General features: G+C 57.4%; 1 protein-coding gene and 1 long non-coding RNA gene across 2 annotated transcripts; one reads left to right on the forward strand and one right to left on the reverse strand.

Annotated features, from left to right (window-relative positions):
- Nucleotides 1-1,317: 1,317 nt before the first annotated feature.
- SH3BP1 (SH3 domain binding protein 1) lies at nucleotides 1,318-14,077 on the reverse strand. Its single transcript, XM_027540848.1, has 18 exons — nucleotides 13,713-14,077; nucleotides 12,595-12,637; nucleotides 12,226-12,330; nucleotides 11,008-11,084; nucleotides 10,451-10,562; nucleotides 10,278-10,354; nucleotides 9,651-9,789; nucleotides 9,074-9,142; nucleotides 8,831-8,921; nucleotides 8,304-8,449; nucleotides 7,396-7,507; nucleotides 6,710-6,791; nucleotides 6,544-6,624; nucleotides 5,873-5,989; nucleotides 5,229-5,326; nucleotides 4,750-4,915; nucleotides 3,473-3,567; nucleotides 1,318-2,072 (listed from the first exon to the last, which is right to left on the reverse strand). Exons 1-18 carry the CDS (start codon nucleotides 13,769-13,771, stop codon nucleotides 1,660-1,662), a joined length of 2,082 nt encoding a protein of 693 aa, XP_027396649.1. The 5' UTR covers nucleotides 13,772-14,077; the 3' UTR covers nucleotides 1,318-1,659.
- On the forward strand, nucleotides 13,987-16,974 carry LOC113892256. The gene is made up of 2 exons (XR_003511002.1): nucleotides 13,987-14,151; nucleotides 15,973-16,974. It is a non-coding gene; the product is annotated as an uncharacterized LOC113892256 (long non-coding RNA).

A 16,974-nucleotide genomic window follows, 5' to 3' on the forward strand; every position in this document is an offset into this window, starting at 1 on the left:
GTGTGGTTGTGACTGGGGAGAGAGGCACAGGGTGTCCCCTGAGACGCTGGAGCCCTTGGCCTGGACCAGTGGTTTTCCACCCTGTCTGCGCAGTAGAGTTCCCAAGGAGACAGATTTTTAAAATTATATAATTTATATACAGTAAGATGTGTGGATCTTAAGTGTATACTTCGATAAACGTTTTTTAAAACGTGTGATAGGACCCCAGAAATTCTGATTTTAATTCCTTTGGGTGAGTCCTGACTTTTTTGATTTGTTTTTTAATCACCCAGGGATTCTACTGTGAGGCCAGAATGTAGAGACACTGGGCTAGAGGCAGCTTGGTGCCTACTTGGTGAGGCATGTGTCCCAAATCTAAGGTTGTCTGCCAACCTCTGAGAAGACTCTGAAGACTGGTCTGACCCCCAGGAGCAACTGGAGCTTCAGAGACCTGAGAAAAGGCACACCCTCGGCCTCTGGGGCTTATATTTTCTGCTTCTCATTGCCCTGGGCTTTTGCTCCTGACCTTTTTTTTTTCCCCCGTCACACAGCTTGCAGGATCTTAGTTCCCCGACCAGGGATTGAACCTGCACCCTTGGCAGTGAAATAGGAGTCCTAACCACTGGACCAGGAAACTCCCATGATACATGATTCTGTCAGTTCTCCTGCCCTTCCCCAGGAGCTCCCTGGGCCTAGGGCTGAGTGGGGACCTCGCTCAGAGTCTGGTACAGAGTATGGTCAGAGAATGTTTGAAGACAGTTCATCCTTGCTCCCCGGGGAGCCTTCCCTGGGAACAGAGACCACAGGTGGGGGAACACAGCAACAGCAGCCATCACTCACACTGCCCTTGCACACTTACTTCTGTGTGCAAGGGCAGTGCTTTGGTCTTTACAAGTGTCTCATTTCATCCTCACAACAACATTTCCGTGGTGAAAGCTGTTAAAGTGATTTCACATTTGAAGAAAAGGAAACTCCAATTGCTCAGGATGTGAGGGACAGACTCTGGAATCAAGCAGATGTGGGCCAGGTCCATGTCTCACTCGCCATGTGACCTTGGTCACTTTCTGAGTTTCAGTCTCCTCACCTGTAAGAGGTAATGGGATTTACTTCCCTGAAAGAGGATTAAATGGAACTCATGCATAGAAAAGTACAACGTGTAGCAAAGAGTAAGCGCTAAAAATGTTGGCTGTTACTATTTCAGATAAGACAAAAAAAAAAAAAGGCAAAGAATAAGTAATTTTTTCCCCTTTTATCAAAGTGGCTTCTTTATTTCAAGGATAGAAAAGAAAACTATCATTTGGGTAGCTGCTCCAGTTTTGTCCAAAATAATTTATTTGCTAGCCTTACAAAAAAAAAAAAATGTTGGCAAGAGAAAAAAAAAAAAGTCCTGTGGGAGCAGGCAAGCCTCTGCTTCCTTCTGGCAGCTCCCCTGGGATCCTGCCAGAGAGCAGAGAGGTGGCTGAGGGGCCCCTGAGGCCCAGGGTGATCCAAGAGGAAAAGGTCTGGAAGTGGAGGACTGTCCTGAGTCCTTCTTGCCGTGGGGGCCGACCCAGCGGGCACCAAGGCACTTTAGGCAAAGGCTGGAGGCTCCCGCCCCCTTGGGAGGGGTGAGGGCTGTGTCCTGGGAGGACGAGGCGGGAGGGAAGGGGTGCTGAGGGGTGTCGGGGAGGAGCTATGGGCTCAGTTGGTCTCTGAGGCGAGGCTCCTGGGCCGGGCCTGAGGGGGGATGACTGGGGCAGTGGGGGCCCTGCCTGCAGCCTCAGGGCCCTCTCCCTCCTCAGTGGCCGCCCCCAGGTCCACATGTGTAGGTGAGCTCAGAGTGACTGGGCTGAGAGAGGCCAGACCTGGGGAGGCCGGGCTGGGGGAAGCTGGTGAGTGGCGGCTCTGACGCCGGGCAGGCTGGGGGGCAGTGGGAGGCAACGGGGGTGGCACCGTGGGGGCCCGGAGGCTGCTGCCAACCAGACGGCGGGGCAGAGCCCGAGGGGTCACAGGGCTGCCAGAGCCAGGGGGCGGCAGTGGTGCTGGAGGGGAGCTGCGGGTGCCGGAGACCTGGGGGGGCGGCATGGTGGGCCTGGCGGGTGCTGGGCGCTTGGCTGTGGAGGAAGGAAAGGGGTGGTTAGGTGTCTGTACTGCCTGGGGCAAACCCCCAAGCTTGATGCCACCGCAAGAACTTTTATCTGCTGTCCCTTCTGCCGGGAACAGGGTCCACACGGGCTGCTCACCATTTAGGCCTCTGTCCACATTTGTCCTCAGCTCGAGGGCCCCTCCCTGACCCGGCCCCAGTTACTGTCATATCTTCCAGTCATATTTTCTTCATGGGGGACTTCATGTTCTCTGAAGTGATCTTGTCAGTTTCAATTTTGCTCCCTTACTTCTTGTCTCCCTGACTAGAACGCAAACTAAGTGAGGCCATTTTCCGTCCAGCTGGCTGGCATAGCACATGGGTGGCACAGAGTAGGCACTCAATACATATTTCTTGAATAAAGAAATGCCACCTGTCCCACCGGCCAGCTGGGTCCTTCTCACCCCCCGCTCAGAAGCCCACTAGGGCTGCTCCACCTCGGAGTCGTCTGCACAGTCCAGCCTCACAAGGCAGCCGAGGGCCTGGGTGGGGCCAGGACAGCTGGGCTCTGCTCCAAGCTCTGCCTCCACCCACTGGGGGACTTGGCCCCTGGAGCCTCAGTTGCTTCATCGCTGAGATGGGGCGACAGCTTTGACTTCCCAGGGCTGCCGTGAGGATGAGCCCAGGTGACAGTCCTTTATCTTGTCCTCTGGTGAGCTAACATCCCATCTGTCCCCACCCCTTCCAGGAGAAGTAGCTAGACGCCCCCTCCTGTAAGAAGGTCCCTGTGCGACCTGCCAGCTCTGGCCGGTCCAGAGCTTCCTGCTCCATCCACTGCCATCCAGGTGGAAAACTCTAGCGCCTCCTGGGCTGGGCCTTTCAAGTGTCCTAGTCATCCTGGCAGATTCTCCACTTGAACCCTTGACCTTCTCACCTGCCTGACTTTAGGCCACTTCAACGTGTAATTGTACCAAAGAGGCACAGAAGGAGACCACCTAACCACCACCACTGCCACCCCTTCATTCACTGTGCTTTGAAGACCCCACCTCCCTCTCTACTTCGTGATTCCGGGGCTTCCTGAGGGACTGGACTCCACTGCCCTCAACACTCACAGTCACTGACTTTTATGGAGCATTTACTGGGTGCTGAGTATGGGCCAGGCAGCCCTATTTAATTATCTAAATAGCTTCATGGTGGGTGCGGTTATTGTCCCATTACACAGAGGAAGAAGCTGAGGCACAGACAGGGGAAGTCGCCTGTCCAAGGTCACAGAGCTGGAATCTGATCCCAGAGTGTCAGGCAGCAAACCCAGGCCCTTAGCCCCCTGGATTCCATGCCTCCCCTGGGTGTCTGAAAACATGGGGCAGTATGGGATTATTGATCCCTCTCCCTGCCCACCCTCTGCCCCTTCTCCTCCCACAGCCAACTCACTCCTCCGAGCCGTCTCCTCTGCTGGGGCGGCTGCCTCCGGGGGGCTCCGACTGACCCTGGGGGAGGTTGGTCTGTGGGGTGCCTCGGACTCTGCCCTGCAAGGGAAGGAGAGGGTCAGGGTCAGCCATGGCATCTCCCAGAGGTCTCCAGGCATCTGGGGAGACTCGCAGCCAACAGGCTGAGTCTGGGTCCTCCTGGAGCTGTTCCCCACCACCTTGTGGCCGGGCCTGGGGTCTGACAAGACCCTCTAGCATTGGCCAGAGTTTGCATCCACTGAGCCCTGGCTGCTGTGTGCTACTGTGAGTGTCCATGGTCCCCCACGTGGCCAGGATGGGGGCAGAAAGTCTCAGCTCTCAGCCTCCATGCGACCTGCTTTTAAAGTAATTAATTTGGCTGGGTCGGATCTTAGTTGTGGCACTCGGGGTCTTTCGTGGTGGTGCACAGACTCTCGAGTTGTGGCTCACAGGCTCAGTCTGTGGCATGTGGGATCTTAGTTCCCTGACCAGGGATTGAACCCATGTCCCATGCATTTCAAGGTGGATTCTTAACCACTGGACTACTAGGGAAGTCCCAGCCTCCATGTGATCTTTATGGGATGTTTCGACCACTAGAAGCCACAGAGCGGATGAGAAGCAGAGGAGGAAGCCATGGCTCATTCCTGGCTCTGCTTTATTGGCTACTCCTTGGGTAGGCCCTTCCTGACCCCCACTTTCTTGATCCCTGTTCCCTACTCGACCACCCAGCCCTGTTCTGTTCTTCATAGCACACATAACTGGCTGACATTATACTGGTGTTCCGGTTGATTCTGTCTCCCACCCTGTGGAATGTAAGCCCTAAGGGCAGCATGTGTCTGTCTTCTTCATCTAAGGAAATTCATGTTCTGGGCCCCAGCAGTCTATGATAACTGAACAACACCCACTAGCTAAGGAGACGGTATGGTACCACGCAGCCCTTCTTTCAGTTTAAAGGATCAAAGAGAAGGCTGGAAAGTACAGTATTTACAAATTCCAAAATGCTCAGTTCCCTAAATCTCCAGGGCCTGAATCAGTGCCTGGCACAGAGTAGGTGCTCAGTAAAGAGCTATAGAACACAGCAGGGAACATATCAAAAGCTGAGAAGAATATGCCTGAGTCCCACCCACTCCCAACTGGGAAATCTGGTATTTGGAGGAAAATATAATAAATTTCCTAAAATGCTCTTGGATGCCCTGAGAGATAGTGCCTCTGGCTGGGCATCTTGGGGCCAGGGAGGGGCCCTTCATACCTATCAGTCCTTACCTTTCCTTGGTAGCCACTGAGGCCGGGGCAGGGGCCAGACCGAGAGCCGGGACAGTGGCCGGGGTAGGTGTGGGAATCGATGGAAGCTCCTCAGAAGCCGGCCTGTCGCTGACCTTGTCCTGGGGGGCAGGTGCTGAGAACAGGCCCGACACGTTGAAGTTGATATCTGCAGACAGAGGGCGCAGGTATGAACTTTCAGAGCTTCCACCGGCCTCCCCGCCTCACCAGGCGTCAGGACCACTTTCCCTTTCTCCTGACGTTATCTAGGCTGTGTTTCACCTTCCCACTCCCAGGTGGGCCTCACGGCAATCCCACAAAGCAGGCACAATCATCCCCGTTTAACAGATGAGAAACTGAGGCTAGCGGGGAGAAGCCATTTCCTCCAGGCCTCCTGGTGAGTTTGCGGGGCTACCAGGGACTGAAACTGAGTCTGGAGGGCACCAAGTTGGGTGGATCGTTCATAAAGACAGGAGTTTTACCTCCAGGAAAGAGGGTGTCAGTGTTCTGTATCAGAGCCTCGACCACGCCTACCACCTGGATGGATGAGACCGAGGCTGCGTCCAGCTGGGCCAGGTCCCTGGGACAAAAAGAGCCAAAGTGAGTCATCATTTAGCAAAGTCTAGTGACCCCAGCTCCCTGGGCCTCTGCTGGGTGCTGGGGACACAAGGATCAATCCTTCTGTCATCCGTGGCCAGGTGAATTACAACCCCTCACATATCATCTCATTTTACAGTTTATAACACATTTCTCTATTTATTAGCTCATCAAATGCCCAAAGCAAAATTCTCAATGTCTGTCTAGTTTCTCTCCAACTTACAAATAAAGAAATGAAGGTCCAGAGTGACTTTATAAGGTTCATCCCTGGAAGGTTGGAGGGGTGAGGCTGGAACCAGATTTCTGGCTCCTGCAACAGGCCACCAAGCATCCCATTAAAGCCGTTACCCAGAATGTCTATCTTTGAAGCCCTGTGGGGTCCATGATCCCATGATCCTCATAGCAGCCTCGACAATAGAAGCTGCTCAACCCATTCCAAGGATGGAGAAACTGGGGCCCAGGGGGAAAATAAGCAGATGTTGAAATGGGGGGCAAGACTGCCACCTTCCCCTAACCCACAGACCCTCACCCGTCTTTCTCAGGGGGCCACAGCAGGTTGGGACCCAGGACAATGGCAATGTTGCTGGGTGTCATCTTGTTCACCTCCTGCTCCTCGGCCAGCTGCGCTAGGAACTTCATCAGATACCTGGGGGGTGGGAAGGAGGTTTGGACCAGCGGCCGGATATCTTAGGCCATGAATACCCATGGATGCCCCCAAGACCTGAGACCTTCCCAGCCCAGGGTTTCCAAAGAGCACCAAAAACACCACATGGGACATTTAAACATTTTTTTCACTAGTTACATTAGCTGACCTACTGAACGCCACCTCCATGGCGGGCACTAAGTTGCGAACCCCCCAGCTGCCCTACAGGACTGGGACTGTTATGTTCCATGTCTTCCACGTGAGGGCGCCAAGGCACAGAGAGTTAAATTGCTAGCTGGGGACCACAGAGTGGCAGAGGAGCGATCTAAAGCCACTGGGTGGAATGGCTTCAGGGTTCAAGCTATATATTCAATTTAACGTCTAGTATTAGAAACACATGGCTAATACATCAAAGAGGTATTTTCAGAAATACTGCCTAGTACAAGGTGGGAGGACTCCAGCCCAGGGCCCTGAAGGGCCAGCTGGGCTTTGGCTGGGGAGGCCAGGGCAGAGGGGGTGGTGGGGGTGGTGGGGTGGGGGGTGGGCTGGGTGCTTACCTGAGGTTGCTGAGGTTCTCGTGGGGCAGACGGCTGCACACCTCCTGGAGGGCCTCCAGTCGGGCTCCCGGCTCCTTCAGGCTGGGGAGGAGGAAAGACCGGGTGAGCTGTCCTGGGCGGCCTATCTGCAGCCTAGTCCTCCCCAGCACAGGCCCCTCATCCTCACCTGGCTGCCCTCATCCAATCGTCATAGAGGTCAAAGGTCATCAGGGGCTCTGGCAGCTCCCGCAGGTAGGACTTAAGGGCACCTGGAATGTTGGCAGGGAATTAGACTCAGCCACCAGGGCCGCCACCTTTACCCCCAGTGCCTGGCTCTCTCCATGTTACGAACCTGTAGCTCTTGTTCATATTAACATGTCTAGGTGTCCAATACTTTGGCCACCTGATGCAGAGAACTGACTCATTTGAAAAGACCCTGATGCTGGGAAAGACTGAAGGCAGGAGAAGGGGACAACAGAGGATGAGATGGTTGGATGGCATCACCGACTCAATGGACATGAGTTTGAGTAAACTCCGGGAGTTGGCAATGGATAGGGAGGCCTGGCGTGCTGCAGTCTATGGGGTCACAGGAATCGGACATGACTGAGCGACTGAACTGAACTGAACTGAATCGTTTCTTTGGGTCACAAGCTGTTGAGAAAACGATGAAGACTAGTGATCTTGTCCCCAGAAAAACGTACATGTTTGGGGGGGCTGACAATGGACCCCATGTTCAGGACCCCTATGCCTCCTCAAGTGTCTTCTTGGCAGAGTATCAGGCCTTAAGCTAAACTACTGTGGGACCATTTCAGGCAGCTTCAGGCTAGGGCCCTGGGGGAAGGCCCTCCACCCAGGGCTCCTCGGTGCAGGTACCTGCCACAGCGTGGGGGTCAGAGCAGAACTCCTGCAGGCTGCGGGGGTCTGAGGCCATGGTCTGCTTGAGGCGCTTCAGCACTGACGCTCCGGCGGCCAAACGGAAGAGGCCCTGAGGGGCAAGAGGGGGCGAGTGGGGGTCACGGAGGGGTCAGGGTGGGGGCCATGGAGGGGTCGGGGTGGGGGAAGGACCCCCTGCCTGGGAGGCCCTGGCCCACTCATGAGCCCAGGGGAAGGGAGGCTTCGGGGCTGGTGGGCAGAGTGAATACCACCGTGTCCATGGCTCCTCTCGACTCTCAAGGTCTAGGATTCTGAGCAAAACGAGAAGCCTGGGAGGAGCTGGGAAAAGTCATGAGGAGACTGGAGTCTGGACAGGAGTGGAGGAGAGACAAGAGGCCCCGCAGGACTGTCCCGAAGCCTAGGTCTGTCTTTGAAGTGTGATCCACCTCCTAAAGGCCTGTCCTCAGGAAAGCAGCCGATGTGCTAGCAGGACCGAGGTGCACAGGATGGATGAGGGCAGCGTGGGCCGTGCCTCACGTGGCTTCCACAGCTTCTCCACCAACCTTCTCACCTGCCACTGGGCACACCTACCCACTGGCCTCTGTCTACCTCTTGCAAAATGGAGCCGATTTTGCAAGAGGTGAGGCTTGCAAAAATGGAGGGCTCCCTGCAAGGTTTCCTGGGGTAATGCAACGGAGCAAGGAGTACAAAGGGTTGATAGCACAGGGCCTGGTCCACGTGAGCATCACTAAGGGGGAGGTGGCATCAGTTCAACCGCAGGAGGCCACGCCTTCTCTTGGCACCTGGGCACTAATGGTGGGATTACACCCCAGCACAGGCATGGGTGGGAGGGGTGGGACCGGATGAGAGGCCCGTGCTCCTGCCCCACCTGCCCCAGCGAGCCCCACCTCTTCCTTCATGCCCTCAGAGAGCAGCATCATGACGCACGCCTCGATGGGCAGGGCGATGTCCCGGCCCAGCTCTCGCAGGTGGATTCCCAGAGGCACCCCATACACCCTGGAGAAGGGGGCGGCCGTCATCGAGGGGGAGGGGTCTGCAGGGATGAGACAGATCAGCGGCCCGGGGTCCTCCCACCTCTGAGCAGCCAGGTCAGGGGGCTTCCACCTCCCTCCTGACCACCCACAGGACACATCCTGAAACCATCCCACACATGTCTCCAATCCGCCCACCTCCACTGCCTCCACCCCAGCCCGGGCCTCCGTCACTTCCCTTCTGCCTCCTAACAGGTCTCTATCCTGCCCCTTAATTCTATCCTGCCTGCAGCTGCCAGAGCACTCTCTCCATCACAAATCTCATTGAGCCCTCCCCTGGACAGAACTCGTCCCGGGCTCCCCAGTGCCTTTCGGGATGGAGTGCAAGCTTCTTAACAGGCCCTGAGCAGGGTGGGGGACAGGGGTGGGGGTCAGGTCCCCACCTGTTTGGCTGTGGTTCTCCCTTAGCTCAGCCAGGGCTGTGTCCAGCGAGCTCAGAGACTTGCGATGGTAATCGGCCTGAATCTCCATGAGCTGTGGGGACAAGGGAGCACCCCCCGGGGGGCGGAAAGTGAGGGCAGTTGAGTCTCCCCCAGGGCCACACGCAGACCCTTCCCTCCCACCACCTTGCAGGGGACCTCAGTGGCCCCCGAGCTCCGGGTGGCGGAGCCCGCTCCTGGACTCACGTGGATGAAGTAGTTGGCATAGGTGTCCTCCTTAGTGGCAAAGTGGTACAGGTCGGCCAAGTACTCGTCCTTGGGGACAAACAGAGCAGGGCTTGCACCAGGGAGGCTGCGGCCTGCTGGGAGGCTTGGAGCGGGGAGAGGTCTGCCCAAGTGGTATGGGAGGGCCGGAGTCCACTCTGCTCTCACTCTGCCAGGGTTTGCTCCTGGGCCAGCCCACGGGAACCCCTCCAAGCTCTTGAGGGGCTCTTCTGTTCCTCTCCTCTGTGTCCACATATCCTCAACCCAGTGCTCTGTATCACTCACCACTCTTTCATTCACTCACCCTTCATTCATTCACTCAGCCGACACACCAAGATTCTCCCCTCCCGCCCTCCTCCCGGTCCCCTCCTGCCCAGGTGTTACGGGTATGATACAGACAGAAGCAGCTACCAGGTAACGGCTGAGTACACAGACCCCGGAGCCTGGCAGCCCGGATTCAAATCCTGGCTCGGCTGCTTCCTAGCCACGTGGCCTGTGCAGTGGGGACGGCGCCCACCCCCGCCACCCCTGCCCCCAGGAAGCCGCCAGTGCCCCTCACCTTGCACTGCTCCACCTTCCTCTTCAGCTCCTCCTCCTCCTCCTTCAGCGTCTCCACCTTGTTGGCTGTGGCGGTGTGGCTGCCCGGGCCGCCGCCCAGGCCCTGACCGCTGCCGGAGTTCTTAGCTGCCTGACTGAGCCTGAGGATCGTCCCAAGGTGGGGTGGTCACTGTCCCCATGGCGTGTCCAGAGCCAACTGCCCCTCCATCGGCCTGACCCCATAGGATTCTGGGGTTGATAGACATAAATCCCAGGGCAGCACAGGTCTGGGGTCTCGGCTTGGCGGGGGCAGTGCTTTGGGGCGCCCCCCTGGTGGCGGGCTCGGTGATCCTAGCCATCCACCTCCAGAGTGGAGGGTGGGGGCCCTCCAGGGTTCTTGGAGGGTTGTTGATGGCTCTCCCAGGTTTTGGGGTTACCTCCAGCTGGCACAAGCATGTGCACAGAGGCCCCGTCGTATGCACCATTACCATAGGTCTTCCTAAGCCCCAGGTGTGTGCACAAGCACACACACTATACCCCTAAGAACCCTGCAGCATCCTCCTAGTGGGGCAGGGGTCTCGAAGCTCTGTGGCCACATCCATGGGCTGACCTAGGTGTGAACCACCCCCCTAGAGGCTGTGGCTCCCACCTGCTCTTGAGCGTGTTCCAGTCAGACACCAGCTTCTGCAGGCTTTTCTTGTGCTTGAGGATGGCTGGCAGCTCCTCCTGGGGGTAGGCGTGGGTAGGAGGTGGGGGTGGGGGTCAGCGGGCTGCAGAGGTGGGGGCTGGGGGAGCTGGGGGCAGAAGGTGGGGGGGGGTCACCTCGCTCAGCCGGTTGAGCGGTTGCAGTACATCCCTCTCCAGAGTCATCTCAAACTCGGCCAGGATGCGGGCCAGCTGGTTCTGAATGGCACAGCTCATCTCCAGGGCCTTCCTGTGGACACAGCACCCAGTGGGCCCGGGCTCCCACAGCCCCTCACCCCCTCTCTGGAGAGACTGAGGGCCTCCTCCCTCCCTATCACCTCCTGTCTCTTCTTTTTTCCAAAGTTCTTTTGACTATGTGCATGACAGGATCTTAGTTCTCAGACCAGGGATCGAACCCGCATCTCCTGCATGGGCAGTATGGAGTCTTAACTACTGGACTATCAGGGAAGTCCCGACCTCCTGTCTGTTCTGTCTCTCCTTCATCTTCACCGAGCCCAATGCCCTCCCAGGCCTGGCTGCCCTCACTGACCTCTGGACACTGTTCCCAGCCCAGGCCTTCTTCCCAGCCTGGTCATCCTTCCACAGTGGGTGCCCTCTCTGATCGGGACCCTCTCCCAGCCCAGATCCCTCCTCGGCATCTCCAGGTGAGGGCTGAGGGCCCTGTCCATGCTCACCCCATGCTGGAATCGGGGTCCAACTCCTTAAAACTCTCGGCCATCGTGGTGGACAGAGCCATGAGGGGAAGCTTCTTCTGCAGGGAGGGGCAGGGGTGGCCATGAGCATGGGTGTGCACATCTGCCTGCTGGGTTTCCCTCAACCCTTCCCCACCCCACTGGTCTGAGCACATGGCCAGTCTCTTGGTGGCAGAACCCCAACAAGGCCTTGGGCTTGGACACGAGTGGCAGGAACCCAGGAGGGCCACGGTCACAGGTGAGAGTAGAAGCGAGATAAGACAAGGCACAGTGGAGGTGACATCTCGGCGTGACCATGCACAGAGCCCCGACCCATCCGAGGCTCCCTTGCCCTCTCCCAGAAGCCACTTGAATGGGCAGAAAGGAAAGACCATCACTGAATGGAACACTAAAAACAGGGTGCATGGAGCTTGCCTGAGGTCCGTGCACAGTTAGAGGGAGAGTGGGGAGCCAGGAAGACAGCCTTGGAGTAGACCCTTACCCCTGCCGCAGGGCCTCTGTAGCTGACCTAGCTTCTGAAGAATTCAAAACCCCCTGTGGCTCCCTATTGCTCTGGCCGTCCTGAACGGTTGTCTGATTATAAAACATGCCTCCCACGTCCCTAGCTAGTGCTGTGGAGAGCACCAGTTTAGGTCAGGGAGACCAGAATTCAAATTTCGGTTTTGCCACATACTAGCTGTGTGACCTTGAACGAGTCACTCTACCTCTCCATCTCCATTTCCTGCTGCAGACAGTGCTAATAAAGGCAGCCTCCTCCCACGGCTGTTGTCAGCATTCACTGAGGCAAGGCATAGACATATCTTAGCAACAGACTAGCCGTAATCAGTCCATAAATACTGGCTGCAGATTAATACTAGTGAGTAACACAAAATCCAGTTCAAATGCCGCTTCCTTCAGGAAGCCCTCACAGGCTGCCGAGTTGAAAGCACCTGCTCTGGGTGCTGACTGGACAGAGATGTTCAGGTGGTCAGGGGCCTGGCTTTGGTGCAGAGGATTGGTGCTGAGGGGGCGGGGTCAAGAAGGGGAGGGGAAGAAATAGGACCTCATGAATGAGGGTCCGGAAGGGCCTTGGGACGGAGCAACCTCCACCCCCTTGGTGCCAGAGACTCAGACTAGCAGGGAGACCCCAGCCCCGACCTCACTGTCCCACTGGACCGAGATGTCCTGCCCAGGCCCCTCCTCCCTGGGATCCCCACTTACCACCCGTTTGTCCATGTCTGCCCCGCTCTGGCCCTGCAGACAGGCCTGCAGCCGTTTGTGGACATTGTGGGCTGCTCGCTTAGCTGGCTCCAGCCGCTGCTCCACCTGGGAGGGGGTCCAGGGGTTATAACCTATAACCTATCTATAGATCTATAATCTGTAGATCATGGGGGGTTGTCATCCCCCATGCCCCACTGCCCTCTTCTCCCCCAGAGCAGAAACTATCTTTCTCTCGCTACTCCTGGGGACCCCATGGCCAACAGCGTGGGAATGACTCAACTCAGGGCCCCCACTGGCATCCCCGCCCGGGCCTCCACGGACAGCCTGTACGGACCTGCCCTGCCACCCGCTGCCGGCCCAGGCACGTACCTGCTGCAGGTCCTCACCCAGGAACTCTGCAGTCTCCGGGGTGCTGTGGGGGGGAGAGAGCTTCTGCTGAGCAGGACCAAGTTAGGAAACCCCCTGCCTCCTCCTGCTGCCCCTCCCCAATCAGGGCACCTGAACCCCAGTTCCTCCCAATGCCCCTCCCAGTCAGGCCGCCCTGGGTGGCCCGCCTGCTCAATCCCAGTCGGAACACATTCCGTGGGGGCGGGAATGGGATACTGGGCCTTTTCCTCCTCCACCCAGGGCTGTGTCCTGAGACAGGGCGGACGAAACTGAAGTGGTGACTTCAGGAGTCTCTGTCTTCTGCTGACCCAGGGAAAGGAGGGTTGGGCTGGCCCCAAGAACGGGAAGTGTGCAAGCTCAGACTCCCAAGCTGCTGGTCACACAGGATTCTGGACTGTGGTGGCCGGCAGGGGCCCAGGACATGGGTGGACACTGAGGCTCAGAGAAAGGTGGTCTAGCTGCCCACGCTTGCATAGGTGGGGGTCTGTGGACACCTAGACCCCTTCCCTGGGCCCAGCGCAGGGGTAAGAGGAGAGAAGGCAGGCTCCGGGAGCTCCCTATATTTCCGGCCTCCACCCCACCAGCCCAGAGGTTTGTGGACTTGGGGATGTTTCCACCTGAGGCTACGAAAAGCAGAAGCAAGACAGAGAAGCAGGAGGCCTTGGGGCTGGCGGTGGCAGGAAGAGGTGAGGGGCACGACAAGGGCAAGCCCCTCCTTCCATCGCTGCCTGGACCCCGTGTCTTCTGCTCCCCCGAGGTCTGGGTCCCTAAGCGACCATCACCTCCCCCAGGCAACCAGGGATGGTTAACACCCCCATTGTACAGAGGGGACAAGTGAGGTGGGGGAGGACCATCCACTCGGGGGCTCCTAGAGACAGAGAAGGCCCAATATCCTTGATCCTCCACCCACCCTCCAATGAGAGCTGGGGGTTCCCCTGCCCCAAAGGCCAGGGCCTGCTCCTCCTGCTTTGGAGGTGGGGGTGGCTTTCCGGGGAAGGAGGAGAGGTGGCCAGTCTTAAGGTGGCTGTCCAGCTGTCCTTGGCCTCCCCAGGGTCCTGCCAGGGTGAGGATGGGGCTGGGAGGAAGGAGTTGACACTCACCGTCCCAGGCTGCCCGTGTGGGCCAGCTGCCGCATGCGATGCAGCTGCCTCTTCATCATCTTGGGGGCAGGCTGGAGGCCGCGGGGTCACGGTGGGGGTCGAGGGCCGGGCAGCCCCCGGCCCAGCCTGCCTCGGCCCGCGGCGCCTCTCTCGCCCCGGATGGGTGGGCGGCGCTCCTCGCTTCCTGGGCCAGCCGCGCTCTCGCTGCGGCTCGCTCTCTCCTCCCCCGCTGGCGACTCCGCCCCCGGCCCCCAGGTCACTCCTCTCTCCCAAGTTTGTTTTCTCGCTCTTTTCGCGTCTTCCGGGCCCCTGCAGCCCCCGCCTCGCCCTGCGCCGGTGCCGGCGAGTGTGGGTCCGCCGGCCGTCCGGCGATTCACAGGTTGTGTGCGCGGCCCCTCCTCCCCGCTCCGCCCCGCCCAGCCCCGGTGGCGGGAAGCAGGTAAGCCCGTTCCAGCCACAGCGCCTGCCCGGCTTGGCTTCCTGGGTTCCTGCCCCACCCACTGGCCTGCGGGCCAAGGTATAAATAACCTCAGCACCCTCTTAAAGGAGACACAGGCTTCCATACTTAGGAGTCAGAGGCCAAGAACAGGTCCATCCGGGCTTCCCAGAAGGATGCTGTCCTGCCCCTCATTTCCCAAAGGACCCCCTGGCCACCTGGAGCCAAAGGTCAGCCTCCTCGGCCCTGCTGGAAGATGATTGGCTGGCTGCTTTGGCGTCCTGGGCCACCTGGCTGCCAGTGTGCCTTGGGACAAGTCCCTGGAACTCTGGCCTCACTGCCTCTAAAGGCCTGTGGGTCAGCTGTCCCGACCCTGCCCACCTGGAAGAGTGGACGAGATACCCCTGCCTGCTCCTGTAGCACTTGTTTCTGCTCGCATCACCCCTTTCATGGGGGTACTCACCTTCCTTCAGCCATGGCAGACCTTCCCAGAGCAGCTCCCTACCACCCTGCTCTCTTCCGGCCTCACATGGAGTTTTCTCCATCTATGAAGTCCCTTCACTGGGAGGACTTCCTCAGTCCCTGCCCTAACTTCTTGTGAGGCAGTGATGTGGCTGATGCTCTGACCTCCCCAAACTCAGTAGTAGTTATTTCTTTGAGCCTCCACCCAAAACAGACTTGGACATATAGTAGATGCTCCATGCGTGCGTGCTCAGTCACTTTTCAGTCGTGTCCAACTGTTTGCGACCCAATGGACTGTAGCCCACCAGGCTCCTCTGTCCATGAGATTCTCCAGGCAAGAATACTGGAGTGGGTTGCCGTGTCCTTCTCCAGCGAGATGCTCCATAACTGCTAGTAAACTCAAGATGAGAGTCTTTGGGAAACAGTAGGCTCTCCTTCGGAGAAGGCAATGGCAACCCACTCCAGTACTCTTGCCTGGAAAATCCCATGAACAGAGGAGCCTGGTAGGCTACAGTCCATGGGGTCGCTAAGAGTCGGACATGACTGAGCGACTTCACTTTCACTTTTCACTTTCATGCATTGGAGGAGGAAATGGCAACCCACTCCAATGTTCTTGCCTGGATAATCCCAGGGACGGGGGAGCCTGATGGGCTGCTGTCTATGGGGTCGCACAGGGTCAGACACGACTGAAGCGACTTAGCAGCAGTAGCAGCAGGCTCTCCTTACTCTGAACCTCTGCACCCCTTGGGCATCAGGAGCTCCGAGGGTGGGGGGCGGGGGGGCCTGAGATAGAGTCCTGGTTCACTCACTGCTCTTTGCCTCGTTAGAGCTCCAGTTCACTTCGAGGGTTACTCGAGCACCCACTGCTGTGTATGAGTCGGCAGACAGGGGACTTCTAGAGTAGAGCCTCCGATTTGGACATCTTAACACATTCCCAGTGCCCAGCATGGGCCCTGGCACACAGTGGGCGTGCGCTGGACACTGGCTGCCCCTCCACTCTTCGAAGGGAGAGCAGGCAGGCCCTAGCGGGGTGTGGAGGGGCTGCAAAGGGAAGCTGAATGTGGAATCCTGGCCAGAAGTTGGGAGGTTGTTGGATCAAAGGCTCAGGCCAGGATGACGGGATCAATCCCAGGCTAGGTTTCCTTGCCCACTTCCCTTCTCCCAGCTGGAAGGCCCCCAGGAGGGGATTCTTGAGGAAGGCGGGGCTTGATGAATGCCTTGATGGAAAGAGACATCAGGGTCCAATGTAGACTTGGCTTCTTAAGATGTGGGGCTGCTTTTTGCAATGTCTGGGTTCTAGTTCTAGCCTCTCCACCTTCGCCACTGGACTTCATGGTGACTCAGTTTCCCCTGTCTCTGCAGTTGTCGCAACCAGCTGTGTGCAGAATTAGGAAACAGAAGACTCCTGAGGCAGCACCGTGACACCAGGTGCCACTGTCCTGGCATCTGGGAAATTTCCAGGCTACGTGGGGTCCCCACCCTGCTCCAGCCTTGCCTTTGGCCCAGACCATACTGGCCTGGACTTGATCACTTCCCCAGCTGTTCTGAAGGGCCTTGAGGGCAAGTCCTGGCTTGTACCTCTGTCCTTCCTAGTTTTGCCTGAGCCTGAGCCCCCAGCTCCAGCTTAAGGAGGGTTCAGTCCATGTGGACTGTAGCAGCAGCTGCTGTGGAGACAACTGAGCCACATAATCAGGCCACCTGAACTCTGGGCCGCCCCTCTGGGCTTCAGACTTCCCTCCAACCAAACCCAAGAGCCTTTGCAGGAAGGGCACCTGGGTCCTCTGTGTCCAGCCTGGGTGGCACTGCCATACCTTTTAGCTGGGTAAGGGGTATATTTTAGGATATAATTAAGCCTGAGCACACTCAGATCATCAACACTCATATAAAGGTTTGAAGCCCTTGTAGTTGGAGCATAAGCTGTTCCTTTGAAGGATGTTGTCATCAGAGACTTTCAGACACAGAGATCTCAATCAGTGAATGTTGAGATCATAGTTTTAGAACTGCATATGTGGGACCAAAGAGGTCACCAGCCAATGACTTGCTGAGTGTCCTCCCGATGGGGGCCTGCGTCTTGTCTGGGTCACGCTGAATTCAGGGGCTGAACAATGTGCCACAGTCACAGGAGCTCAACAAACAGTTAACGTGAATGGCAAGTGAAGACATTGCATCAATGGACATTTATTTCCAGCCCGAAGAGACAGCAGGAACAGAGCTTACTGGTGTAGACAGAGCTGGCTAGCTGGGCTCAGCCTCTCACTAGCAGGGTGACCTGAGCTGAGGCAGTTCACTTGCTCACTTGAGGATAACAATAGCATCTACCTGATAGGGTGTTGTGTTAAATAAATTGATATGTAAAATGCTTAA

This window comes from Bos indicus x Bos taurus, chromosome 5, assembly GCF_003369695.1.
Source record: "Bos indicus x Bos taurus breed Angus x Brahman F1 hybrid chromosome 5, Bos_hybrid_MaternalHap_v2.0, whole genome shotgun sequence".
NCBI classification, from domain to species: Eukaryota; Metazoa; Chordata; class Mammalia; order Artiodactyla; family Bovidae; genus Bos; species Bos indicus x Bos taurus.

Bases quoted from the DNA above. Each gene is read 5' to 3' on its own strand.
- SH3BP1 (XM_027540848.1), bottom strand. From the start codon at position 13,771: ATGATGAAGAGGCAGCTGCATCGCATGCGGCAGCTGGCCCACACGGGC. The intron at 9,790-10,277 runs GTGGGAGCCACA...GACGATCCTCAG, and splicing joins TGGAACACGCTCAAGAGCAG to GCTCAGTCAGGCAGCTAAGA. The intron at 6,792-7,395 runs GTACCTGCACCG...CCAACATTCCAG, and splicing joins TGACCCCCACGCTGTGGCAG to GTGCCCTTAAGTCCTACCTG.